Genomic DNA, 27,866 nt, shown 5'->3' on the forward strand with positions numbered 1-27,866 from the left:
TAAAAAGACAAAAGAGAAAAAAGAAAAGAAGAGAAAGAAAAAAAAGAACAGAAAGAAAAAAAAGAAAAGAAAGAAAAAAGGCTAGTCATCTTACAGTAAATGTGTGTTTTTCTTTGTTTGATTTGCAGGTAAAAATTTTACCTATTCTAGCCCATATTCCACACAGACCATACAGCATTGACTATTTAATTAAAAGCAGTGTTCATTTATACAGTTATTCTGTATCTCATCCTTGTTGAAAAAACAAAATAAACCATCACAGAAATTCTACTGGTTTCCACTACAAATACCATTATAAACCATCAGCTAACCATTAAAACCATTACCATTACTTGTCCTAAATAACATAACATGCCACCAATAGAAGACAACAAATTACCAGTAGAGACCATTATAACCATTTTTTCAGCAGGTGTAATTTGTCTACACCTCTTAGTTTCTGTGTAGAGTATCTGTAATTTATAGAGACACAACATGATGATTATAATCCATCCATCCATCCAATTTCTGTACCGCTTATCCTTACTGGGTCACAGAGAACCTGGAGTCTATCTCAGGAGGCATGGGACACAAGGCAGAGGAAACCCTGGACGGGGTGCCAATCCATCGCAGGGCACAATCACACATCCATTCATATACTACGGACACTTTTTTGGACATGCCATTCAGCCTACAATGCATGTCTTTGGACTGGGGGAGGAAACCAGAGTACCCAGAGGGTACCCCGAAAGCACGGGGAGAACATGCAAGCTCCGCACACACACAGGGCTGCAGTGGGAATCGAACCCTCAAACCTGGAAGTGTGAGGCAAACGTGATAACCACTAAGCCACCATGCCTCCATGATGATGAAAATGATGATGATGATTATGATTAATAATAATAATAATAATAATAATAACAATTATTATTATTATTATTATTATTATTATTATTATTATTATTATGGAAACCAAACAAGAACTAAAAAGAACTGTTCTCAGAAAATTCCAGGAAAACCAAACGTAGGCTATATTATTTTAAACAGTAAAGCTGTTTCTGCAGCAGCTCTTGGCTGGTTGATTAGACAGATCAGATAGATAAGGCTGTGCTTTACTGTTTATTTTTATTGGGGGCGGAGTTCACAAGCGAGTTAATAAAACACAAATACCCTTCAGTCCTCATCAGTACTGGATCTTTCAACTAATTGAAAAGATGGCTGAATATCTGCACAACGCTTTCCTCAGGCGTCTTCGCAGTTTCATACCAGTCGAGTTCAAAAGCGAAGTGAAGGAGCTGTCATCTCTGGCTTTGCCTGTGGTTAGTAGTGTGTTTGTGAATTGTTGTTAGGTGCTTTATATAAGTTCATAGCGAGCTCGTATATTGTATTATCAAGTGAGTACAGGAGTCTAGTCCATCCCGGTGTCATGCTGCTTTCAAGAAGTTCCTGCATTCGTAGAAGTTCTTCTCGCTAGAAAACACACCAGAGTCTTTTGGTCTTTTCTTGTTAATGATTATAATTCATCCTCAAAAACTAAACCCATAGCCGTTACGTCTCTGTGTCTTTCGTTTACTATACTAACCTTCTACTTGTTTTATCCCACTAGTTTTTGTCCTACATTATGGTCTACACGATCGGTTTTGTCAGCGTTATATTTTGTGGACATTTGGGAAGGATAATCCTGGAGGGTGTGGGCCTAGCTACAGCTGTAAGCACATTTAGACTCTTCCCTTTTTATTTACTCTTCCCTGGTTTATTTAGATAACCAGTATGGCCAGTACCGCTGATATAATGTTGTTTGCTGGTCGCAGTTTTCACAAAAGAGAGTTTTGGAAATACAAGTTGTTGTTTTTTTGTGCTTTTATTTACAGGTTATCAACGTTTCAGCTGTTTCTGTAGGCTATGGTTTGGCATCAGCCTCTGGCACATTAGTATCTCAAGTATACCCACACACACACACGCACACACATACACGCACACACGCCCCACTGATGCAAAAATAATCCAAAGTCCTCAGGTAGTCAGTAGTTTTGTTTAAATTTGCTGTATATCAGCGTTTGTCTGATGGCCATCCTGGTGAAAAAAAACAATAGAAACCAGTATAGAATTTGCAATGGTTTTAATGGTTATAATGGGAATTGTATTGGTTTTAATGAAAACTGTAATGGTCCCTGTGGGTCTCTACTGGTAATTTGTTGCCTTCTATTGGTGGCATGTTATGTCTAGTGGATACCGTTAAGGACCAATAATGTTAATGATTTTAATGGTTAGCTGATGGTTTGTAATGGTATTTGTAGTGGAGACCATTAGAGGTTCTGTGATGGTTTCTATTGTGTTTTTTTCCCCCAGCAGGGATTACACTTCCAGTTGAATTTGTTAATAAGTTTGGTAACAGTGTCGTGTATGCCAGTATTTTGCAAACAATATTCAAAAGCAATTCCAAACTGTATTTGCAATTGCATTTCCTATTTGTGGATGCATAAATTGTGGAATTCAAATGAAAATGCAAATCATGTATTACCATTTGCATTGTCATTTACACTAACATACAGTGTCTGCCAAATATAAAATGGAAATGCAAAGTGCATTTGCAAATGCATTTCCCGTGTGTTACGCGTTATGACCCTGTCATATTTAAATAACAATAGCAAGTACCCCGTTTGTTATTTCGTTTCCTCAGTTCCACAAGTAAATACACAGACACATGTTTACAACTCACAACAGATATGAACAACAAAAATATAATGAGTAAACAAAGAACCAGGAAAAAAACAAACAAAGAAAAACAAAACATTGGGCCAGGGGTAATATATAATTTACAATAAATGAAATTTGAGAAAAGAAAAAATAAAAATGCCTTGAGTCCTCTATTACTTTTCCCTGTTCCCCTCCCTCCCTCCCTCCCTTTTATATGCAACACACAATCAATTGTACATTATAAAAAAAGCATAAATATTATACATTGTACACAATGTAAAGGATTTTAAGGCTTTGGCATCGCTTGAGGTAGAAATAGTATCCGAATAACGTTTCAAGTCTTTACAAAAAAATAATAAAGAGGGTTTTTACAGACAAAATGTGCACTTATGTATAAAAAACTTGGCTAGATAGTATTTACTAAAATAATAAAGAGAGGTTTTACAGACAAAAATTTGCACTTATGTATAAAAAACTTGACTAAATAGATTTATTAGAAAATACTTATCTTTTAAATTCTTCTTAAAGTTATATAAGCCAAATAAGACATCCTTAAACAACAAAGAAAAATTGTCTAAGAAAGAAGCACAGACAAACAAACAGAATTTCCTACAAAAAGTAGCTACGTGGACACAATCCCAAAAATGGTGAGGGCCAGATTCCTCTTCCTCTCCACAAAAGGAGCAAAGGGGATCCTTCTCAGGAAAGATTTTTTTTTTTTATATATATAAAGCTTGACAGGGTAAAATCGATGTAGCAACTTGAAAGATACCTCTTTAACCTTATTAGTGATTAAATGTTTGTGGGGTAAAGACCACACTTTCTTCCAAGGAATATCATTAAGATAATTACCCCAATAAGATAATACAGAAGGGACAGTAATTATATCTTTCTGAAAGAGTTATCTATTCTTTCTATTCCTGAGAGAAGGACTGGACAAAAAGCAAACCTTCCCTCTATCGCTGTTTCACAGGGAGGTGACAAAGAGGTAAAAGAGGGTAAAGATTCAGCTGAGTTTTTTTTTAAAGTGCAACAGCAGCAATAGGGATGGCATCCATCACTATGGCAAAGTCTCGTGGGTTCAAGAATTGCCCCAACCAGTTTATCTTAACCATATTGTTTAAAGAAAAAAATTAGATGTATTGTTTAAACGTATTGTTTAAAGAAAATTTAGACCCCCGTGTTCAAAGCTGTTTATGACAACAGATTTTTGGATTTAATGTCTTTCGTGTTTCCAAAAGAAGTCAAAAAGCATTCTATCAACCTCTACACAAATTGATTTGTCCACATGAAAGAGAGAGCAGGCTAGGTCAATCTAGAAACACCCTCCCATTTGGTGAGGAGAGCCCTTCCTCGTAAAGACAAATCTCTTTGGAGCCAGGAATTTACCTTTTTCTTAGCCTTAGCAATTACCGGATCAAATTTTAGTTTTCCTCATGCATTGTCATCTTTGCAAATGTCTATGCCCAAATAATTTACTTGAGACTTAACAGGAATATTGTGCAGGGATGGGGCAGAACAAGACTTTAAAGGAAGCACTTCACATTTATCAAAATTCAAAGAAACACCAGAAGCTTTAGAGAAAACTTTGATGTGATCAAGAGCGGTAGGGATCTGTAAATAATATATTTTTTTAAGTGTGGTGTCCTCAGCTAATTACCTTATAAGGATATGTTTATCAATTATCTTAATCCCTTGTAATTGACTATTTAACAAAAAAAAGGTAAGGAGTTGATCAGCTATTAAGAACAAGTAAGGCGATAAGCAAACGGGGTACTTGCTATTGATATTTCAATAGGACAGGGTCATAACCTGTAACACATGGGAAATGCAATTGCAAATGGACTTTGAGTTTCCATTTGAAATTTGGCAGACACTGTACGACACTATACACGATTTACATTTTCTTTTGACTTATGTCACTAGTTATGCATCCACAAATAGAAAATGCAATTGCAAATACAGTTTGCAATTGCTTTGGAATATTGTCCGCAAAATACTTCTATAGTCATATGTGATGTGCTTACCATGTTTCCTGTTAAAGTCCAATGCAAACTTGTGACAGCTTCCCGATACAGCCATGAGAATGATTTCAATACGTTATTCTTTTGTCAAAGGCGTTCTTAAAGACAATCTGATAAATATATATAATATAAACTAAGTATGAATATTTTTGGAAGACATTTTGCTAAAAAGTTCATTTCTCCTGTGTATGGAGACTTTTGAGACACCCTGTATAATAAAGTCTCTACTGAATTAATATGAATCATATTGTAGTAAGTGGCACTAAATCACAAGACAGTTTTGCTTACCTTTACGTCAGTGTTTGGCTAATGACCACATCTAGAGGAATTCTTCTTGTAATCTAGTAGTCCAAAAATATTCTTATTCTATCAGAAGTAAGCCAAAAAGCTAAAACCCTATTAAATAGACTTACAGTACAGTTTAGAGAGACACACCCTTAAAAGTTTTTTGGATAACTATTGTTGGATTCAAAGAATAATCAACACATTTATAGGGAGGCCTCACTTACAGGATATATTACGTATGATGTGTTGTAACATCCCACGCCAATATGTTTGGTTCCTATTAATAAACCTGTGCTGTTTCTGTTAAACAATATTAACAGACTTTTGGGAGTGGTAACCTTAAGCGAGTTGGAGTGATTGTGCAGAGGACGTTTCTCATCTTAATGTTGGCCTGCTTCCCTTGCTGGGCCATTTTAATAAACACAGAGTCATTACTGATTGCTGTTAAACAGAACCCTGAGGTTGCTAGGTTGGTTTATTATTGCTAAATATTATATATAAATAATTGTGTTTAAAAATCTGGATTTTTTTTAACCTAAATACCTGAGTTTCCAGTCATGTTTGTCTGTTTCAGAGTATCTCAGTTATACGTGACGATTTACATGGCTGCTCTTCCAGTAAGTATATATACCTTATATGACTTGACAACACTAAAACACTCAAATTTAGTATAGTATATAAAATTAAGTATTCATTGCCACTGGGAACCTAGTTCACAAAGTAAATCATATACGGTCCTCTGTGGGGTTTTTTCCTTATAGGGATTATTTACATTCATAGCTGAGGCAACATATCTGCAAAATCAAGTAAGTAAATAAGAAAACAAGTTAGTATGGTGTAAAAAAAAAAAAAATTAATTAAGCATCTCCTTCTAGGGAATCATGTGGCCATTGGTCATCTCTGGAGCTGTGAGCAATGTGATCAATGCCTTGTGCAACTACATTTTCATTTTTGTTTAGGATCTTGGCATTGCGTGAGTAGAGAAAATTAGTGATGGTTCAAGTATACATTATCCAACTATAGAAATGCCTGACCATAATATGTGTAAAGAGATCATGATGGAACATAATTTAACAAAAAAAGCACTGTTAATGTGACTTTTTAATCTACAGTGGATCAGCAGCAGCCAATGTTGCCTCACAATATGCCATGGCTATTATGCTGTTTGTCTACATCCTGTATAAAGGTCTTCATAAGGAGACTTGGCACGGTCAGTTTGTATAATAGAACCAGATGTTTAATGATGGTTTCAGAGGTAGTCTGTCTTTCTTTCTTTATTTATTTATTTATTTATTGCGATAAATGAGCATTTTGAAATTTTATATATATATGAGGGTTTACATGGTTGTTCTTCCGGTAAGTATATACAGTCCCCTCTAAAACTATTAGACTGAAGACATTTGGGTTTGAGATCAAAAGATGAATATGAGAAGAGAATTTTGAATTTCAGCTTTTATTTTCTGGTATTTATATGTAGATGGAACATAGCACAATTTGTATCAGACCACCCAATTTGTGGACAAGCAAAAATATTGTAACATGTGACTGACAGGTGTTGTTGTCATCCAGGTGTGTCATATTAGATTGATTTTCTAAACAATAAATAGCTCTGAACATCAACTCATGGTTTTAGCTGTGAAGATTATTGGTTAACCTGTTATTAAAAAGGATAAGCCAACATGAAGATCAAAGAGCTGTCTATGGGAGAAAAGCAAGCCATTTTAATGCTGAGAAAAGAGGGAAAATCGATCAGAACCATTGCACTGGGCATAGCCAGTACAACAATTTGGAATGTCATGAAAAAGAAAGAAACCACTGGTCTACTGAGCAACAGACACTGAATGGGTCAGCCAAGGAAAACAATAACAGTTGATGACAGAAACAGGGGTGAATTTCTCACAATTCACCACTCGAAGAAGACTTTGAAGAAGCAGAAATATAGAAGCCATAACACAAGATGCAAACCACTCAGTAGGAATCGAAAAGCCAGATTGGGATTTTCAACGAAATACAGATATGACCCACAAAGATGTGGACCCAAGATTAACCTCTACCAAAGTGATGGAAAGGCCAAATTGTGGAGAGTGTGGAAAGCATCTGCTCATGATCCAAAACATACAAGCTCAACTTGGGCTTGCATGGCTGATTCAGGAACAGGATCACTACTCTTTATTGATGATGTAATTCATGATAGTAGCAGCAGAATGAATTCAGAAGGTTACAAATTTACAGATAAATACATCCAAATTAATCGAGAGGAACTTTATCATGCAGCAAGACAATGATCCAAAACACACTGCCAACTCAACAAAGGACTTTATCAGGGGAAAAGGGGGAAGGTGTTCAACTGGACAAGTCAATCATTAGACCTTAACCCAGTTGAGCATGCATTTCACCTACAGAAGAGGAGACTGAATGGAGAAACTCCTGAAACATACAACTACTGAAAAAGGCTGTGGTAAAACCCTGGAAAAGCATCGCAAAAGAAGAATGCATCAGTTCGGTGATGCCAGTGAGTCGCAGGCTCGATGCAGTTATTGCAAGCAAGGGATATGCAACCAAATATTAAGTGTTATTTAATTTACTTATTACTCGTCCCCCTCTTCATCTCCCTCCACTGGCTTCCTGTAGCTGCCCGTATCAAATTCAAGGTCTTGATGCTCACGTACAAGACCTTGTCTGGAACAGCACCCACCTACCTCAACACTCTCCTTAAGGCTTACGTTCCCTCACGCAATCTGTGATCAATTAATGACCGACGCTTAGTAGTGCCTACTCAGCGTGGCTCAAGTTCCCTTTCCAGAATCTTCACACTAACTGTTCCTCAGTGGTAGAATGAACTTCCAACCTCAATCCGGACCACAGAATCTGTCACTATTTAAAACAAAACAGCTAAAGACCCACCTTTTCCATGAGCACTTAACTAAACCCTAAAATGCCAACCCCACATTATTATAAAAATAAAAAATAAAAAAAACCTTACTGACTCTTACACCTCTACTCTGCGCACTTTGCTTCTCTAGAACTCAGTTATAAATCTCGTATGGTAGCACTACTTGTATTGTTCTCCGCTTGATATATCGCTTTGCTTGTATTCCCTCATTTGTAAGTCACTTTGGATAAGAGCGTCTGCTAAATTAATAAATGTAAATGTTTGACTTTTGCTCGCCTACAAATTGGGTGGTCTGATACAAAAGGTTTTATGTTATTTAACACCTCTAGATGTAAATACCAGGAAATAAAAGCTGAAAAACTTTCATCTCATATTCATCTTTTGATCTCAAACTCGAATATATTTGGTGTAGCGTACAGAGAAATGAATTGGCCTTGCTGTTCCAATAGTTTTGGAGGGAATGTATAATTCAGGATAATTGTGCAGTTTAATATATTAAAAACAATTTACTATTGTTTATTATTGTGTCTGATAGCATCTTCAGTAAAGACAGGATGCAGGATATGCAATATGATTGATTTGCATACAGACAAGAATAAATGTTATATATTTACTTTTACAAAAGCCTCAGTATCGTCAAAAGAGGTGATCTCACACAAACCTCAACTCATACAAACTTTTGTTTTTAAAGTATACATGTATGCACAACTACAAAAGATGGGTTCACTCTGGAAAGTCATAAGCTAGTGATGTGTACATCCCAAGTCTCTCCACTGTGCAGGCTTGTCCATGGATTGTCTACAGGAGTGGGGTGATTTTATGTGGCTGGGTATTCCAGCCATGTTAATGCTGGGTACAGAGTGGTGGACCTATGAACTGGGTTCATTTTTGGCAGGTAAAATGTATGAAAAAGATCTTTTGGCAAATGATTAATAGTGTTTTGAAGGAAATGATAATGTTTAGCCTTGTAAAAGTGCCAAGGACATAGATAATTTAAATATATACTTTATCCTGCAGCGTTGATCATTTTTGCTGCCTGTATCTTGCATGGCAGGTTTGATAAGTGACGTAGAGCTGGGAGCCCAATCAGTTATTTATGAACTGGCAAATATTGCATATATGGTAAATACTTCAAGGATATTCTGATAAAGTAATTCATCTATGTTAGTAATGTATTTAAATCTAAATAATGTTGTTGACCACATCCATATTGAACACTGTCTAAACATTTATTTGTATTTTTTTTGGAAAGTGTCCTATAGGCTTCAGTGTGGCAGGCAGTGTGAGAGTGGGAAATGCTCTGGGGGCTGGAAACCCTGAACAGGCCAAACTGTCTGCCAAGCTCTCTATAGCCTTCGCAGGTACTTCTGGGTGCAGCAGCATAACTGTGAAAGTGTTTTATTATAAGCTTCCTGAACAAATCTTTGTCAGGGGTTGGCTTAATAATGTTCTTTAAGAATGGTCTTTAATTAAGGAGCATCTCCTAAAACCTATCTTAAGTAAAAAATAATATATAAACTTTTTCATAAATTAAGGAGTAACCTGACCCATTCATTATTAACTGCCTTATTTGCGTCTTGCATGCAGTCCTACAGCAGAGGGCAAACATTTTGGTATAAAAATGTTCACTAATCCATTTGTCCAAACTGTGATTTATTATTAGGGGGTCAACCCTGTTGTAATTGCAAGGATTTTTTTTCGGGCTGAAACCATATTGTAATTGTAAGGATTTTTATTAATTTTTTTTTTATTCTGCCCTAAAACTGATCGTGCAGACCAAACTGTAAGGCTTAGAGAGCTGAAACTTAGCTGGGAAGGTAGTACACCAAAGTACTACAGCATCGCAAAGTTTTGGCCCGATTAGCCAGATGGTGGCTCTATAGTGAGCATGTATAGAAAAATGGCCATAACTTTTGAACCGTTTGTCACAAACGCAAGTCTCTTATATCTAACAAAACGCATATGTCTGATTTCATTTCGGCCTGTAAAAATATTCCACCATCTTGGATTATTTGTAAAACTGACCTTGGTTTTTCGTCCGATTGGGACCAAACCAGTGCCATACGATTCTATGGAGTCTCACTATAAAAAGTTATCATAAAAAGTGTGAACTTTTGACTTGACGTAGCTACAGTATGCAAAAACACAGGAAGTAGGTGTGGCTACTTTTACGTAAATGTCTATAACTCTTGAACGAAATGAGATATCTTCACCAAATTTGGCATGGTTATGTCCGAGGACAATCTTTGGTAGTACAGAGAAGTTGGTGCAGTTTTGCCACAGGGTGGCACTATAATACTGAAAAAATCATGAAATTGGCTGTAACTATGCAACGGTTGATCCGATTCACTTCAAAATTTGCATACAGTGTCTTTGTCGCAGTTGCCATTACACTCTATGAAGACATTCAGGTACGTTAACAAACATGGCCGCCATTGGCCAATCAAATTTCAGTAGGTATTATTCAAGGTTACCAATGGCTGACCGGAACCAAACTTGGTAGACCTATTTGACTCTTTGTCTAAGAGGTTTGCGCCAAAGTTTGAAAGAAATCGGCCAAAGAGTGGTGATATCACGATTTTTGTCAGTGTTAACAGTTGTATATAATGCAGTGTTTTGAACCAACTTAACCACTATATATCAAATGATCGGCCTTCTCATTCTAAACATATTTGCCTGAAGAAACATTGGTGTCTGTTAAACTGTTCAGTAAATATTTCAGATAATCTTATAAACCTACTTTTGCTAACTAGTCATAGGTTTTTTCATCTAGTGAAATACATCTATTGCAAGATAATACTGTGGACGTGTTAGATCAATAGTTATCAAAAAAGTTTAACTTTTGATTTACCCTCACAAGGGCACATCAAAAGGTTTGAAGTGGGCGTGGCCACTTCTACTTAAATTGCTGTAACTCTTACACGGACTCTTGAACTTGTCAAAAATGGAGGAGTTTGGCCACTTGGTGGTGCTATAACAGTAGAAAAAAACTTGAAAATGGCTGTATAAATGGTATGTAAATGATTGAATATCATACCATGCTTCAGATATACACATATTATTTGTATCAAACATTAGATCTTCTGATTCTGAGCAACTTTGCCTCTAGGGCCACTGCAGTCAATCAAATTGTTCGTTAAATATTTTAGATTATTTCAGAAACATAGTTTTGCAGAGTAGTGTTATTTTTTTTTGCTCAACTGTAATAATCCTCTAGGAGTATAATTCTTTGGACTACTTAGATCAGTAATTATCAAGAAAAAGTTGAAGTTACCCACGTAAGGGTACATCAAAAATTTTGAAGTATGCATGGACATTTTTACTTAAATGGCTATAACTCTTGAACAGAATGAGATATTTTCACCAAACTTGGCATACTTACTTATGGGTTCAATCTGAGAACAATTTTAAAAAAATACTCATTGTGACCAGTTGGTGGTGCTATAACAGAACAAAATATGAAATTGGGAGTAAATGTGGAACCAATGGTCCAATAGACTTGATAAATAAATCTTGCAAGAATTGTCCTTGTACAAGGTCCAATCAGCATATAAGAGGACAATTGTGAATATTAAAAAGCATGGCTGCCTTTGGTCGAGCAATTAAGGGCCCTAAATGGCTTGAACCCCGATAATTGCTGCTTGCAGCTATATTTATTATTATTATTATTATTTAATTATTATTCTTGATATTATTGTTATTATTATTATTATTATTATTATTACTCCACTCTTGAGTCTTTGGCAGCCCATAGAACCGAGGACAGTCTGCACTGTTACAACAGCAAAGCTGGAGTTGTTACCTCAGACCCTCTACCGCCAGCAACTATCCAAATTTTCACTTATGTTTATGCTAATAACTTTTGAACCGTAAGGACTTGAAAAAAAAAAATTCTCTTCTGATTCCTTGGCTCAAGCTGATTCATTTGCATCATATGATATCATGAAAATTATCTACCATTTTGAATTTTCTGGAAAAAATTTTTTTTCAAACTCCTCTTAAGCACTTTGCCAGATTTTCACCACAATTTAAACAGATCATCTTCAGACAGTGTTGGTAAAAAGTTACCAAAAGCTTTTTGATAGACCAAACTGTTCTTGTATAGCGCATCAACGAATTCGACAAAGAGCACGTCAAAAGGGACATGAGGCTGTATCTCCGCAAAGGTTTGGCATATTAAGATGAAACTTGGTACGTGTCATCACAAGCATGGCCTGAGGGTACCTGCACAGCTTTGCTGCAGCACCGCCTAGTGGTCACGAGATAAGAAAAATGGCAGATTTTGCTTATAACTTCTGAACAGGTTGACCAAAAATTAACTGATGTCCTTGTCTTATTAGATTCGGTAGAGTATACTGTCATACGGTACCCAACTGTTCCATGTCAGACTATTTTGAGCATCGGCCAGTTTGAATTTTGAAGTACATTTGTATATTTTACAAATGCATTGGCATATTGTTGCGAAAGTTGGTATGTGTTATCGGCACCATGACCTGAAAGTACTCAAGAAGTTTTGACCTTGTGGTCAGAAAGTATTATGAAATTTTTAAAAACGCTAATAGCTTTGGAATAGTTTTGCCTATTGTAATGAAAATTATCTTGATAGATTCCGTGAGTTATGCCAAGAACAATGATACTATTCCATAGTTTATCAAACTTACTGTCTGCCATTTTGAATTTTGTTGAAAACCTACTTTCTCGAATTTCTCCTAGACTGTTGGCCCAATTTCCCCCTCACTTTTAAATCGCTTATGAATGAGTGTGCATTTCACTTTCGTATTAGCAACAAATTGGGGGCAGCAATTGCTTGAATAATGGGTTCATTATTAGTCTTCATGAAAAACACAACAACAATAAAACAGTACAATGACAAACTCGTTTATATTAACCAAAGCACTTTTGAGTCAAATCTTTGTTGAAATTATTCCTTGTTTGACTGTCAGACCTGCGCACACAGTCTCTGTACAATGTCATTCCCCTTTTTCCTCACCATGACATGCTATTTAGAAAATAATATATCCTGTGCTCTCTCTTCCAATCAAAGGTAATTTCTGTTGTAAATTGTTGATTATGCTGTTGTCTTCCATCTACCATTTATAAACCCTATCTATGGGCATCTATTTATACTGTCTCAGTTGCTTATGCATCTATAGAATTTACTTCTGGATGGTGAATTTACTGTTTGATAACTTGCAGCTTTTTTGCCAGGGCGGAGGTGAAGTCAACAAAAAAGGACTTAGACCTTAATGATTTAATTTCTTTTACTGTAGGCATTTGGGGTACACAAACAAAACAAGCTTGTATGCAACATAAGTCCATTGTTAAGTTGTTTGTTATTCACTAAGATTCGTCATTATCTGAAAACACACCCATTTTTGCATTATAGTGGCAAAAAGACAACAGAAAAGTATTAAATCATTAATTTCAATAATGGGTGTGACAATTAGTCAGAAAAAATTTCAATATTGTGGCATGTGTAATTGCTCAGCAGATTTGCTGTGGCTGTAAACATATGACTGTGTGTCTGGCACACTTAAATCAATCCCACTGTTCATTGACATGCTCCATGTTAATTATACTGTGCTTTTGAAACAGTCTCCATATCAGTGTGCTTGGCAGTTGTCATTGGCAGTCTCAAAGATGTCATTTCTTACATCTTCACTAATGATCAGTGAGTGCACCACACTTAATTCATTATTAATTTACTAAACATTGTAAAGTAAATGCTTTTATTGTTGTCATTTTACCCACTTTTTATTTGAGAATATTTTTATAGATGATCTCAAACCATCAATGAGCTATCTATTAATCATTCATATGTGATCTCAAAATTGTGCTATCATTTACTTTCACTGTAAGTTATAGATTTTTAATGGCATGACTCATAGTTTTCTTTCAATGACTCAACTCCTTCCTGAACTTTGTCCATGTAATACATGTAATACATGACCTATTAGAGTTTATGTGGTTATGTGACAGTGAAGGGTGGGAAATAATTGAACTGTATGTTGACAAAATGTCTCTATCTTCTCACAGACATATTAGAAAGAGAGTCAGTAGAGTAATGGTACTCTATGCCCCTTTCCATCTCCTTGACACAATAGCAGTGAGTAATGAGCCAACTAGTTAAAGTTTAAACTCCATTTTATACTCCAGTGCACAATTAACAGAGAATTGTTATTATTGTAACATTAGAACACATTTTTCATAGGGAAATTGGTCAAAGCTATACATGAGGAATGTGTTTAGACTCTGTTTCTTCACTAATCAGGCAGCTGGTGGGAGTACTGTCAGAGCCCTAGGAATGCAGATGTTTGGGGCAGCTGGAAACCTGGTTGGATATTATGGCATAGGCTTTCCTATTGGAGTGTCTCTGATGTTTGCTGCTAAAATGGGCATATTTGGTAGGAATATAACTTTTTCTCCCACTCTCTTTTATTGTTCAAGTTCTTTGCATTCAGTCATGCTTCTCTTGTCTCAAATAGGTCTTTGGATTGGCCTTTTAGTTTGTGTGTTCCTGCTGTCAGTTTTCTTCATAGTTCTCCTAATAAAGATAAACTGGGTGAAAGCCACAGAGGAGGTGAGAGCTCCAGGGGAAAAAAAAAACATTTGACTTGTATCTATCATTATACCCCTACTACATCAGTGACATTAACACCTTGCCCTGATCACAGGCACAGAAAAGAGCTGGAATACAGTCGGACTGTGTAGAGGACGGTAAGAATCTCTCTGATATTAGGTACTGATTTTTAGTTTAGGATACCTAAAGTAACTGTAATAAGAATTGGGCAGAGTTTTATCACATTAACAGAATCTTTTTATTGGCAGATACAGTACAGCAGGCTAACAACGTGCATCTGAGTGATGGAGGCGCTCACACTGACACCGAGATGCTGACAGAGAATCTGCCCAACTTGACTACAACAATAAACGCACTACTTTTAGGGGTCTTGGTGGTCCGAAGAGGCCTGACTCTATTGGCTATGTTCATGATTCTGGCTGTAGGGATTGCTTTAAGTGTACTTGTGAAGATGTAGCAATGCGCTCAGTTGGCCTAAAACCATGTTAGAAAGTTAATAGTCACAGGGTATTTATTGTATGGACTTTCACTCTGTCTTGGCCTTCAGACAAAAGGCTACATGAAGGTGCAATGCTACATACATACAGTAGGTTTACAATCTCTTGTTATATGTTTCAGAAGTTATAGAAATGCACATTTTAATACATTATTAAAATTATTATTATTGTTATAAAGTGACATTAGTTCTTTGTTTATGAAGTTCATTCCATTATTCATATAGATGTGCAATTAAAACAAATATTAATTAGCCTATGTCTTAGCCTAACACAATTTTCCTATGTTATTTTCTTTAGATAGAGAGATAATAACTAATTTTGCTGTATTACTTACGATTCATGATTGTATTATGATTATGTATGATTGTATTTCTACCTCATGTAGTGATAACATTCTCACATTTCAGCAGTGCCTATATACCATACTGTATCCTGGTAGTTTAAATGACACTAAGATCAATACACTAAAATCATAATACAGTATACAGTATAAGATCAATACCAAATGAAAACATTGACGATTATCCAGAAAGAATCCACTAGTCTCAAAAGGACTACATATGTGTGGCAATGGAAGAAGATAACGTGGAGTTTTCTAAGTCCAAAGTGCTATTGGTGATGGAAGCTACCTCAGGCAGAGGCAAGGTGAAATGTGCAGTAATCCCTACAGTGAGGATAAGGACAGCAGTCAGAGCAGTCAGTCCTCTCCTGATGATGAGCTGAGAAGTGGAGAGTTGGTTTTCTTTGCTCATTCGTCCTTCCTGAGTTAAGCTTAGTTTCTTCTGTGAGGTGGAGTGTTGATTTTCATTTCTCCTTCCTCCTTCCTGAGTCTCTCTCAATCTCTCCTGAGCCACTGAAGTGCTTTCTTCCTCGTCCACGTCTTGAGAGTTCACGGCTGTGTAGCCATTCTGATTCTGACGCTGATTTACAGTGATTAATATATTATTTGTTGTGCTTGCCAATACTTAACCAGAAATGCTAACAAAAAACAACAACTTGCATTTCAGGAAAGAGAAACTCACCTCTAAATTACTAAGTGCAAGAAAAAAGCTATCGGAGAGCCGGTGGCTGGATCTAAACTCTGTGTGCATTACACCTCTGCTCTTCCCTTTCCCAGCACGCTCAACAGCCTTAAAGAAGCATAGGTGCTTAGCGGTAAATCATGAAATCTGTGTCATTGTGACCATAAACACAAGTTCATGCGAGATAAACACTTGATAGGACATACCTCTTCGGTTATCTTCTTCCAGTTTAATTTGAAGATGATGACAATGAAAAAGATTGATAGCAAGAAGACAGCAATAAAAAGGCCCCACCAAAAGCCTGTTAACGAAGAAAAAAGATTGGCTTTCTATAATATTTTCGGCTACAAATCCAGAACAATTCTGCTGATGCAAGGATTATACATATACAATTGATTTGAAAAGTACAAACCAGCGACTTGTAACTTGGCTGGGAAGGTCAGAGCAATACTTAGTGGAAGTCCAATACAGTAATATCCAATTAGATTAGCGATGGCTGCAATCCTCTGCTGTCCAGTGCCCAGTACTATGCCCATCCCAACACACTGAGGAAATAACAGTCAGAATCTCACATTCGGTAAACAAACAACAGTGGTTGATTCAGACACAGAAATATCATCATGCCATGCCAAAATGTCAGACCTGTTTAAACAAGCAATTACAAGACAGTTACCATTATCTATTATTTACACTGTAATGTGTCAAGAGAAGGGATAAATCTTGTATAGGTTAGGATAGTATAGTATAGTATAGTATAGTAGGCTATAGCTTAGTACAGTACAGTACAATATGGTACAGTGGATCTCAAAGTTGGGTCTGGAGAACGCCAGGGGTCCATGAAGCATAAGGATGAAGCATGGTGGGTCCATGATTTAGAAAAACAAAAAATCTTATTTAGTTACTACAGAGAAAAATCACTCAAAGTTAGCCTATAAATAATATCAATTGGACGTGTGTTCTGTTGGTGTAAAGTTCAGGAAAAGAAACCTCTATGGATCTATGGAGACCTTTGAGACACCCTGTATTATACTATACAATACCATACTATACTATACTAGACTAGACTAGACTAGACTATACCAGGGGTTCTCAAAAAGTTTGCAGCCAGGGACTATTTGAACTGTGAAAGAAATTCCACAGACCTCCTCAGTACAGAATTACTTCATGAACATTATTTAAATGTGTACAATTACATATTATTGTACACATTTAAACAATGTTTAAATATTTAAATAATTGAATTTAATTTGTTTAAATATATAAATAATTAAAGACATATTATTGTATGAACCCTTGGTATAGTATTTTATAATACAGGGTGTCTCAAAAGTCTCCATAAATAGGGGAAATTAACACTTTTTAGCAAAATGTCTTCCAAAATTGTTCAAACTTAGTTTATATTATATATTTTTTTCAGATAGCCTTTAAGAATGCCTCTGACAAAAGAACAACGTACTGAAATCATTCTCATGGTTGGCTCAAGAAGCTGTCACAAGACTGAGATGGAAACATGGCAAGCACTTCACACATGACACTGTTGCCAAATTGGGAGCCAAAGTTGGGAGAGATGGCTTATTGTGTGTTTACGAAGAAATGGCAATCATGTAGACTCTACATGATGTAATTTTATTTACATTGTAGAGGACATTGTAGAGGATGTATTGTAAATAAAATTACATTTCGCTAAAAAGAGTTAATTGTATGGAGACTTTTGGGACATGCTGTATAGTAGAGTGTAGTATTTTGAAATAGAGTCGAGTCAAATCGATTAGACTCACCAACAGTCCACTAAAGAATTGAAGGGGGCAGTAGATGCTCATGAGTTCAGAAACTAATTTTGCTATGGTCCTGAAAGTGAAGGCCAAGAGTCAAAATGCAATTTATATGTTTCAAGAATAACATTCATCATTTGATTTATGTTGACAAAAAATAACCTACTCAAATATTTAAATATTCAAATGATAACCAGATCACGAGTACTTACTCATCTGAAGTGAACAAAAATCCAATGACTGTTTTTGTGGCACCAAGCACCACACCCTGAATGATTGCCAGTACAGCTAAAAATTGAGTCAAATCAATTAAGTGCATTTGGTCAAGATAAATTGCTTTAAAAGAGCTTATGAGTACTGCTTATATATGAAATATAAAAGCTGTGTATATGAAATAAGGTATGTACTGTATAGTGCTGTTACCTGCACAGATGAGAGAAACTTTGCTAGTGAGAATGGCTCCAGCTGTATCTCCAGCTCCTAGTGCATTACCCACACGCACACAAGCTGCACCTTGTAAACCAGCTGGGATCTACATGTGTATCACACACAATATGTGCACAAAACATGCATGCTGTAAGAAGTGTAGTTCCTTTAATCTACAGTTCTGCTCAAGACAGAATACATGCATGGATTATGGTTAGGGGTGGAGAAAGTATTAAGAAATTATTTTTAAGTGAAAGGGATAATGTGTCAAAACATTACTCAATTAAAAATGGAACTCAAATTCAAGTCAAAGTATTAAAGTATTAAAAAGGATCCAAGTATTAAAAAGTAAAAAGAAAATGTTTTGAGCTGAGGAAACTCAGTTAATATTGTGAGTTCACTTTAAAAGTAACTGTAAAAAATTAAACTATTAAACTGCTAAGATGATTTTCAAGTAATATCACCTGAAAACTTCATTCAGTCGCTGTAGGTTTACTGATCATATGCATGACTAAAACTGTGTAGTTTGATAATTACAGTATCTCACAAAAGTGAGTACACCCCTCACATTTGTGTAAATATTTGATTATATCTTTTCATGTGACAACACTGAAGAAATGACACTTTGCTACAATGTAAAGTAGTGAGTGTACAGCTTGTGTAACAGTGTAAATTTGCTGTCCCCTCAAAATAACTCAACACACAGCCATTAATGTCTAAACCTCTGGCAACAAAAGTGAGTACACCCCTAAGCGAAAATGTCCAAATTGGGTCCAAAGTGTCAATATTTTGTGTGGCCACCATTATTTTCCAGCACTGCCTTAACCCTCATGGGCATGGAGTTCACCAGAGCTTCACAGGTTGCCACTGGAGTCCTCTTCCACTCCTCCATGACGACATCACGGAGCTGGTGCGTGTTAGAGACCTTGTGCTCCTCCACCTTCCGTTTGAGGATGCCCCACAGAGGCTTAATATGGTTTAGGTCAGGAGACATGCTTGGCCAGTCCATCACCTTCACCTTCAGCTTCTTTAGCAAGGCAGTGGTCGTCTTGGAGGTGTGTTTGGGGTCGTTATCATGCTGGAATACTGCATACTGATCATGCTCTGCTTCAGTATGTCACAGTACATGTTGGTCTTCATGGTTCCCCCAATGAACTGTAGCTCCCCAGTGCCGGCAGCACTCATGCAGCCCCATACCTGGTTGCCGCCACACACGCTTGACACCATCTGAACCAAATAAGTTTATCTTGGTCTCATTAGACCACAGGACATGTTTCCAGTAATCCATGTCCTTAGTCTGCTTGTCTTCAGCAAACTGTTTGCGGGCTTTCTTGTGCATCATCTTTAGAAGAGGTTTCCTTCTGGGATGACAGCCATGCAGACCAGTTTGATGCAGTATGTGGCGTATGGTCTGAGCACTGACAGGCTGACCCCCCGCCCCCCCCCCAACCACTGCAGTAATGCTGGCAGCACTCATACGTCTATTTCCCATAGACTACCTCTGGATATGACGTTGCGCACGTGCACAATCTTCTTATAGCCTAAGCCATCTTTATGTAGAGCAACAATTCTTTTTTTCAGAACCTCAGAGAGTTCTTTGTCATGAGGTACCATGTTGAACTTCCAGTGACCAGTATGAGGGAGTGTGAGAGTGATGACACCAAATTTATCACACCTGCTCCCCATTCACACCTGAGACCTTGTAACAGTAACAAATCACATGACACTGAGGAGGGAAAATGGCTAATTGTTCCCAATTTGAACATTTTCACTTAGCGGTGTACTCACTTTTGTTGCCAGTGGTTTAGACATTAATGGCTGTGTGTTGAGTTATTTTGAGGGGACAGCAAATTTACACTGTTACACAAGCTGTACACTCACTACTTTACATTGTAGCAAAGTGTCATTTCGTCAGTGTTGTCACATGAAAAGATATAATCAAATATTTACAAAAATGTGAGGGGTGTACTCACTTTTGTGATATACTGTAATTAATCTAGTTATCATGTAAATAACTAGTATTTACCATTAACTAGAATTTGACTTGCTGCCTAATAAATTATGTTAGCTACTGGAATCGAACTAACCCTAATCTGGCATCAGCAAAGAAAACAGACTAACTTAGTTAAATATAATCAGTTGATTCGCAAATTGGCATCTTTTTCAAATTAGATGGATAGATGGAGTTCATGCCAACTAGGGAGGCAAAGGCAATACTTTTTTTTTAATGGAAGTCTTTGCATAGTATAACATACAGAAACACTTTACTGGGGTAGGGCCAGGGGTGATCATCCTCAAGTTTGACACTTATCCAGCTACAAATGCACATGGATAGCTACATGAACTGGCACAATTCATAATCATTTGTTTTTTCTACATTGATAAACTTGACTGAATGCTAACCTGAAACAATTGGATGCTAAGCTGAACCCACTGATTGATATGTATAGCGTACAGTCATTGGCTGGATGAGAAAAGATGAGACCTTTGTGATTTATAATGAGTACTTTGAAGGTCTATATAATAAAATGAGACATGTAAGGAGTAAAAAATAGGTTTTTTTTTCTTGGAAATGTAACTTAATAAGAGTACAAGTATTTTATGTCAATAATATTCAATTATTGAATACTTTCAATAATAATAAGTAAAGTATAAATGACATTTATTCTACACAGGGTCGTGGGGAAGCCTGGAGCCTATCCTGAGGAACTCGGGGCACAAGGTGGGGGATATCCTGGATGGGGTGCCAACCCACTGCCAGACACAATCGCACACACATTCACACCCCCAGCCATTTGGAAATGCCAATCCTACAGTGCATGCCTTTGGACTGGAGGAGGAAACCAGAGTACCTACAGGAAACCCCTGAAGTACGGGGAGAACATGCAGCCTCCACGCACACAACCCCCAACCCCAGAGGTGTGACGCAAACATGCTAACCACTAAGCGACAGTGCCCCTAAATACCTAACATATATGTATAGTGGCAAATTATTTTCCATGTCTGATAATGGTACACAACTGCATCAAGTATAAGTTTATAAGGAATCATCCTCATTAATGTGTTAGAAAACATAATGGTGAACGTATACTGAGAGATTATGTTACCATGTAGTTTATATAAGCCAGCATTATAACCACATGTTGAGCAGCCAAGTTGACTTCTCCCAGCATTCCTGTGAGAAAGAGCAAAGTAAGTTATGGTTCTATAGTAACACTCTAATTAATTAAAAATTGTACAGAGAGGTTACCTGCTAAGAATCCTCCAATTTCATAGATCCACCATTCAAAGCACAACATTAGTGTACTGGGAATAGCCAACTTCATGTAGTTTCCCCACAGCTGCAGTGAGTCTGAGGACCAGCCTGAATTTAAAAGCAGGAGAAATAATCAACTGTATAATGGCATTGTAATGTTTAAGTGCTGTTTAAGTGAACACAGATATACAGTCATGTGAAAAAATAAGTACACCCCATGAAAATTGTTGGCTTTTTTGACATATTTGGACAAGCCAACATTTGATCATCTTTGAAAAAGTGTCTGTTAACAACGTTGATATAACAAAATCACAAGATAAAATAGCTTTTTCAATCATCTATTCAACAGAAATATCAATAGATGTGATGTTCTTCTGTGGAAAAAGTAAGTATACCCTTGGCCTCAGAAGATAGTATTGCCCTCTTTAGCAGAAATAACTTCTTGTAGGCGTTTTGCATAAAAATGTCCACCAGTCTCTGACATCGGCTTGTAGGAATTTTTGACTCTTCTATGCAATATTCTTTCAGTTGCAAGATGTTTCAGGTGTTTTTTTTGCATGACTTTTTCAAACCCCCCCTCCACAACATTTCAGTGGAATTCAAATCCAGGCTTTGACTAGGCCATTCCATAACCCTCACTTTCTTCTTTTTGAGCCATTCCTTGGTGGATTTGCTAGTGTTCTTAGGATCATTATCCTGTTAAAAGGTCCACTTTTGGTGGGATCAATGAATGCAAGCTGTCCAGTCCCTGACACAGTGAAGCAACCCCAAACCATAACATTTCCACCACTGTGCTTCACAGTTGGTATGAGGTGCTTCTCTTAAAAAGCTGTCTTTGGTGTACGCCAGACATGTCTGCTGTTACTGTGGCCAAACAACTATATCTTTGATTCGTCTGTACAGAGCACATTATTCCAAAAGGGTTGGTCTTTGCCTATATGTTCAATGGCAAACTGTAGTCTTACTCTAATGTTCTTTTTAGACAGCAAAGGCTTTTTCCTGGCACACCTCCCATGCAGGTCAACAGGTTTGTGCAATCTCTTTCTGATTGTAGAAGCATGCACTTTGACACCAACAGTTGCAAGACTTACTAGCAGATCCTGTGATGAAATTTTGGGGTTCTTGGAGATTTCTTTTTGCATCAGACGGTCTGCTCTTGGGCTGAATTTGATATGACGGCCAGTCCTGGACAAGTTACCACTTGTAGATGATTTTCTTTACAGTGGAATTATGTATTTCAAATAATTTACCAATCTTTTTAAATCCCTTGCCAGACTCATAGTCATCCACAACCTTTTTTCTGAAGGCCTTACAGAACGATTTAGATCTTGGCATGATGACACCACACACTTCAATAACAAAGGGAACAACAGATACTAGATATGAGAGGGCTAAAAATAAGACAGGTTCCACCTGCACTCCCTAAGCAAATTCTGTTCACCTGATCAATCTTGAACAACTGGTTCTAATATTATGGATTTGAAGGTGTGATAAATGATAGAGTATATTTACTTTTTTCATGTGACTGATCTGTGTGGGGTTTTTTTTTTTCATTTAAATTGTGAAAATTACTACAAAATGTAAATATTATGTGTCATTTGATAGAGTGTATCATCTTTATTAATTGGCACTGTTTCAAAGAGGATCAAATGTTTGCTTATCCAAATATGTATAAATAAATAAATAAATAAATAAACGTGCAAGGAATTTGTCTTGGTGTACTGGTGCTTAACAACAACAGTAAAATACAAGAAATAAAATAATATTAATAAGATAAACAAGAGAGAACGTTGTGAAAATGAGAAGCATAAAAAACTCTAAAGCTATGTAAACTATGAGCATAAATATAAAAATATAAATATTTAGGAAAATAAATAAACACAAACTTATTACTTAGTATATTTTAATTATTTTTTCACATGACTGTAGGAATGAGATCTAGGGCACATTAACTTTAACTTTCAGCATTAATTGCTGAAATGAACTGTAATGTGCAAAGGAACATGCTCACCTCCCCATGTCTTAACATGGAGCTTCTTTAAGCGAATGTAAGCAAACAAACAGAAACAGGAAAAGATCTGTGCAAAACAATTGGCTGCTGCAGAGCCACTGAAAAATAATCACAAAAATACACACAAAAAAAATTAGAAAACCCATTGTTTTTTCAGGAGTGGACTGAAACGTTGAATGAATGAATGAAAAGTACTCACTGTACTCCAAAATCCCACCAAAATAGCAAAATGTAATGGAACAGCACATTCACAATATTGGCCACCACAGATGCATATATTTGAGGTACAATCACACCCTGTAACAGAGATATATTCAAGGCATTACTACATGATAAATTACTACATTACTATATGAGACACAGATACATATAGATCCTGGGTATTTTGACTGTTTACAGAGCAATTCACTCCATCCAACAAACCTGGTTTTGGAGATAAGACACCTGCAGTTGGTACAGAAATAAAGCCTGTAAACATGAAACATAAAGTCAACATGAGGATAAACCTACAAATGTATTTGTTTTATCATGTTTACAGAATGAAAATAGATCGAGTAAAATTTGCCTTACTGGAAGAGCAGGAAGGTATGCCTCAACATAAATCTGGGCTACCCTAAAAAACAACAATGGAGTCAGTTATACTACCGAACAAATATTAATGCCTCAGCAGTCACTGTGGTCAAATATAGCACAGCAACATGACAGAAAATAATGCTTGACAAAAGCATTAACATCACTATAGGGGGGTCAGATAGCAGACAAGCCTTGATTTAAATGCTTTGCATGGATTCACTAGGAGTGAATTGAGTGTGGGCAAATGCATTTTGCACAGAAAAAAAACAACATTTCAATGTTTATTGAACAGTACGGTCTTTGTTTGTCCTGCCTGGACACGTGGCTTGTCCTTATGATGGATTGTAGACCTCTCAAAGGGGCAGAACCTTGACACCTGACAATCATCAAATTGGGAAAGAACATGACTGACATCTCAAACTTAAACATATATGCCCCAGTTGGAATTGCTCAGAGACTGCAGTAGTGGTGTAATTTGTAAATATTGCAAATAAACTGTAAGTATAAAGTTCTGTTTGATTATTTGCATTCATTTTTGAAATTTATCTTGTTTATCTAAGTCTAGTTAGCTAGCTGTCACTTCCTTCTTCAGCTAGCAGCTTTTTAGGATGAAATGGCAGACACTGCTAATGTTGACCTGATATTAACAAAGTCTTTTGATTCTCAAACTTATATGAAGAAGAAGAAAAAGAAGCCTTTATTTGTCACATATACATTACAGCACATTGAAATTATTTTTCTTTGCATATCCCAGCTTGTTAGGAAGTTGGGGTCAGAGTGCAGGGTCAGACACGATACGGCGCCCCTGGAGCAGAGAGGATTAAGGGCCTTGCTCAACAGTGGCAGCTTGGTGGTGCCAAGCCTTCTGATCAGTAACCCAGAGCCTTAACCAGAAACTGAAAATTAAACAACCACCTAAGGTTTTAACTCAAATGTCAGGGAGAAAAAATCCTGTCTTTGTATAGAAAAATGTATTAGCTGTGTTTATTATTAGTCTTAGATTCCAATTCACTACAGCTGCACAGCTGACAAAGGACTTTCTGTCCAAAACGTTCTGTTATATATTTAATGCTGGGTAGGGTTCGTATGATTTGACAAGATGTACATTCTGGGATGCTTTTCTTCTCACCACAATTATACAGAGTGGTTATCTGAGTTACTGTAGCCTTTCTGTCAGCTCGGACCAGTCTGGCCATTCTCTATTGACCTCTCACATCAACAAGGTGTTTCGTTCCGCAGAACGGACACTCACTGGATGTTTTTTCTTTACTGCACTATTTTGAGTAAACTCTAGAAAATCCCAGGAGATCAGCAGGTATAGAAATACTCAAACCAGCCCCTCTGGCACCAACATTCCTGTTACGGTCAAAATCAATGAGATCACATCTTTTCCCCATTCTGATGGTTGATGTGAATATTATGCATGGCCTATATTTGCATGGTTTTATGCACTGCACTGCTGCCAAATGATTTGCTGATTAGATAATTGCATGAATGAGTAGGTGTACAGCTGTTCCTAATAAAGTGCTTAGCTGTGCTTCCCCTATAAGGTGTATAAAGGTGTCTCATTTGAACCTGTTATAACCAATTATAAATTATGCCTGACCTGGCTATGTCAGGGTCTTGTCCCACCAGGAGCAGGAGGGACTGGGTGTTAATAAGCATACCCCAGCAGGGAAGACAGAAGAGCAGCATGATCAGAATGCTCCTTTGCAGGATTACTCCTACATGTAGCAAGTTCTTACTGCCAAATGTCTGTGTACAAGAGCATGTTGAAACAGAATCATAATTACTGATGAGAAGAAAAATAATTGTGAAGATCTTACGTGCCTGTATGGCTGCTATACTTTGCCATAGAATGAGTTCAGATTTTACTGCTATAATTTCTCCATGCCTAATGCATAGCAGCTGGTAGTCCTTCTAAAGTAGTAAAGTACAATACTATTCAAATACTGAATATAAATAAGAATTCCATGAGTTTAGTTATTGACAATGAAAGAGTCAAATTTATTTTGCCTACCTGTGAAACCATTGTATCACAGGCCAAACATAGCCCTAATCCAGTTGCTGCAGAAGTTACATTTATTGTCTGAAAACACAATAAATGGATTTTTACTTTTCATGAATGTGCATAATAGAAAGGAAGAGTATTTTAATAATGAATTCTGCAAAAATATTGACCCAAAGTGGGATACAGTACAGTGGGCAACTCACAGCTGAAGCCATGCCATAACCTGCCAGTACAGTGTTCCCCAGGCGGCCACAGAACATTGTGACCACAAAGAAAAGAAGGAAATTCAAGACCCGGCATACAAGCTGGAGAAACAAACATAACCAATAGAGATGAAAGACTCAACAGAGCTGATAGGGCAACAAACAGCTGTCCAGTGTTTAAAAGAACATTTAACAATGTGTAATAATAACAGTATTATGCTTGATCTTTTTTCCCCCTATATGATTCCTTGATATTTATATTATACTGAGCTATGGTCACTTACAAAATCAGAATTATATAGTACTACCTATGTTTACGGTCATGTAAATATTACAAAATAGAATAGTAGAGTTTCTGAATGTGAATCTGATAAATTCTCTGTATTTAGGCAAGCCATAGTAAAATGCACAAAATAATGAGGAACAATTTTTGATACCAAAATATCATTCTACATCTCATTTTACATCGCCAAACAAACATTCTATGCTGTGAATCGATGAGAGAACAAGCTTGTGCAAGAATGATAACATTTTCTCTTGCATATGCGTGAGAAAGAAGTCACTCACCAGGGGCCCAGTCATCCTCAGGATGTGGTAGAGCTCCTCTCGGTAAACCAGAGGGAGGCAGCGCCTCACACAGCGACAGCAGAATAGCTTGGCACTGGGCTCCATTGAAGGAGCTTCAGCTCTGGGGTTACATCCATCCATGATCTACTCAGATGTCCTCACAAAAACTAAGCTCACCAAAAGTAACTGTGCCTCAGCTGCAGCTGTGCATTCCTCTGACTTCTAGGACAAAGGTTTCACAACCCTTAAAAGCTCACTGATTAAGTGAGATACAGACAGTGGAAAGCTTTGATTAAATTAGTAATGGGAATGCACCCTTGTAGTGGCTAGAACTTCACTTGCATTTTAAATACAAAAAACTTTGTCAAAAAAAAACTGTGCTTTTAAAATGTATTTTATTTAAATGATACATCAACTGCTATAGCATATAATCTTGTTAAATTAGTTCCAATGAAACTTGCATAAAACATTAATATCACTAGATATGCCTTGGAAAAAAAAAAAGTTACTATTACTAAATAATATTATATCTTTTTTGACTTATATAATATTCAGTAATTTCCAATATGTCTATTAACATAACATATAAGTAACATACATCTTTACTGTACATTAGAAATCTCAAATAGATAGCTGCATTATTCAACATCCAGTCTTTCACACTTAAGCTGCACACTTTCTGCTTTTACTAGTGAAGGATCTAATTTTGCCATTTTACAACTGCTACAGTTCCCATCACACCTTCCAGACAATTTGTTAAATATTCACATTATAAATGCAAAAAATACAAAACATGTTTCAGTATTTACCTTATGGAATGTTTTAGGAGTGTACCCACAGCTTGAACACTTTTCCCTGCAGCATGTGTATCACCCAAAAATCAGGCGGCTTTTTAGGAAGAAAGCACTACCATAATGCAATGTGCAGTATTACTAAGACAAACATTCCATGTTGACTTTTCATGTCGAAAATGAGTGAACTGGGTTACAAACAGTGAACCTCAAAGAAAAGGAGGAAACTCAGGAACTGATGCATGAGCTTGGGAAACAAAGAGAGCAGAGATAAAAGGC

The 27,866-nt window shown here is 36.7% G+C and overlaps 2 protein-coding genes across 2 annotated transcripts; one reads left to right on the top strand and one right to left on the bottom strand.

Annotated features, from left to right (window-relative positions):
* The first annotated feature begins 1,090 nt into the window (after positions 1 to 1,090).
* slc47a3 (solute carrier family 47 member 3) lies at positions 1,091 to 14,923 on the top strand. The gene is given in 17 exon segments (XM_053647678.1): positions 1,091 to 1,298; positions 1,586 to 1,687; positions 1,851 to 1,919; positions 5,306 to 5,454; positions 5,560 to 5,602; positions 5,747 to 5,791; positions 5,861 to 5,958; positions 6,098 to 6,195; positions 8,660 to 8,773; positions 8,933 to 9,000; positions 9,131 to 9,239; positions 13,474 to 13,549; positions 13,915 to 13,984; positions 14,150 to 14,282; positions 14,364 to 14,458; positions 14,553 to 14,617; positions 14,648 to 14,923. Coding segments are annotated over 17 exon segments (1,707 nt in total). The 5' UTR covers positions 1,091 to 1,193; the 3' UTR covers positions 14,916 to 14,923.
* slc47a4 (solute carrier family 47 member 4) lies at positions 14,924 to 27,163 on the bottom strand. The gene is made up of 17 exons (XM_053647385.1): positions 26,797 to 27,163; positions 26,230 to 26,331; positions 26,036 to 26,104; positions 25,622 to 25,770; positions 24,013 to 24,055; positions 23,866 to 23,910; positions 23,642 to 23,739; positions 23,443 to 23,540; positions 21,426 to 21,539; positions 21,283 to 21,350; positions 18,173 to 18,281; positions 17,962 to 18,037; positions 17,756 to 17,825; positions 16,390 to 16,522; positions 16,184 to 16,278; positions 15,978 to 16,085; positions 14,924 to 15,875 (listed from the first exon to the last, which is right to left on the bottom strand). The coding sequence occupies exons 1-17, from the start codon at positions 26,935 to 26,937 to the stop codon at positions 15,510 to 15,512; spliced, it is 1,884 nt and encodes a 627-aa protein (XP_053503360.1). The 5' UTR covers positions 26,938 to 27,163; the 3' UTR covers positions 14,924 to 15,509.
* Positions 27,164 to 27,866: the final 703 nt, after the last annotated feature.

The sequence above is a fragment of the Ictalurus furcatus genome, chromosome 17 (genome assembly GCF_023375685.1).
Source record: "Ictalurus furcatus strain D&B chromosome 17, Billie_1.0, whole genome shotgun sequence".
Taxonomy (NCBI): domain Eukaryota; kingdom Metazoa; phylum Chordata; class Actinopteri; order Siluriformes; family Ictaluridae; genus Ictalurus; species Ictalurus furcatus.

Bases quoted from the DNA above. Each gene is read 5' to 3' on its own strand.
- slc47a4 (XM_053647385.1), bottom strand. From the start codon at position 26,937: ATGGATGGATGTAACCCCAGAGCTGAAGCTCCTTCAATGGAGCCCAGT. The intron at 16,279-16,389 runs GTTTGTACTTTT...CTTCGTTAACAG, and splicing joins AGCCAAGTTACAAGTCGCTG to GCTTTTGGTGGGGCCTTTTT. The intron at 15,876-15,977 runs GTGAGTTTCTCT...ACTGTAAATCAG, and splicing joins TTGCACTTAGTAATTTAGAG to CGTCAGAATCAGAATGGCTA.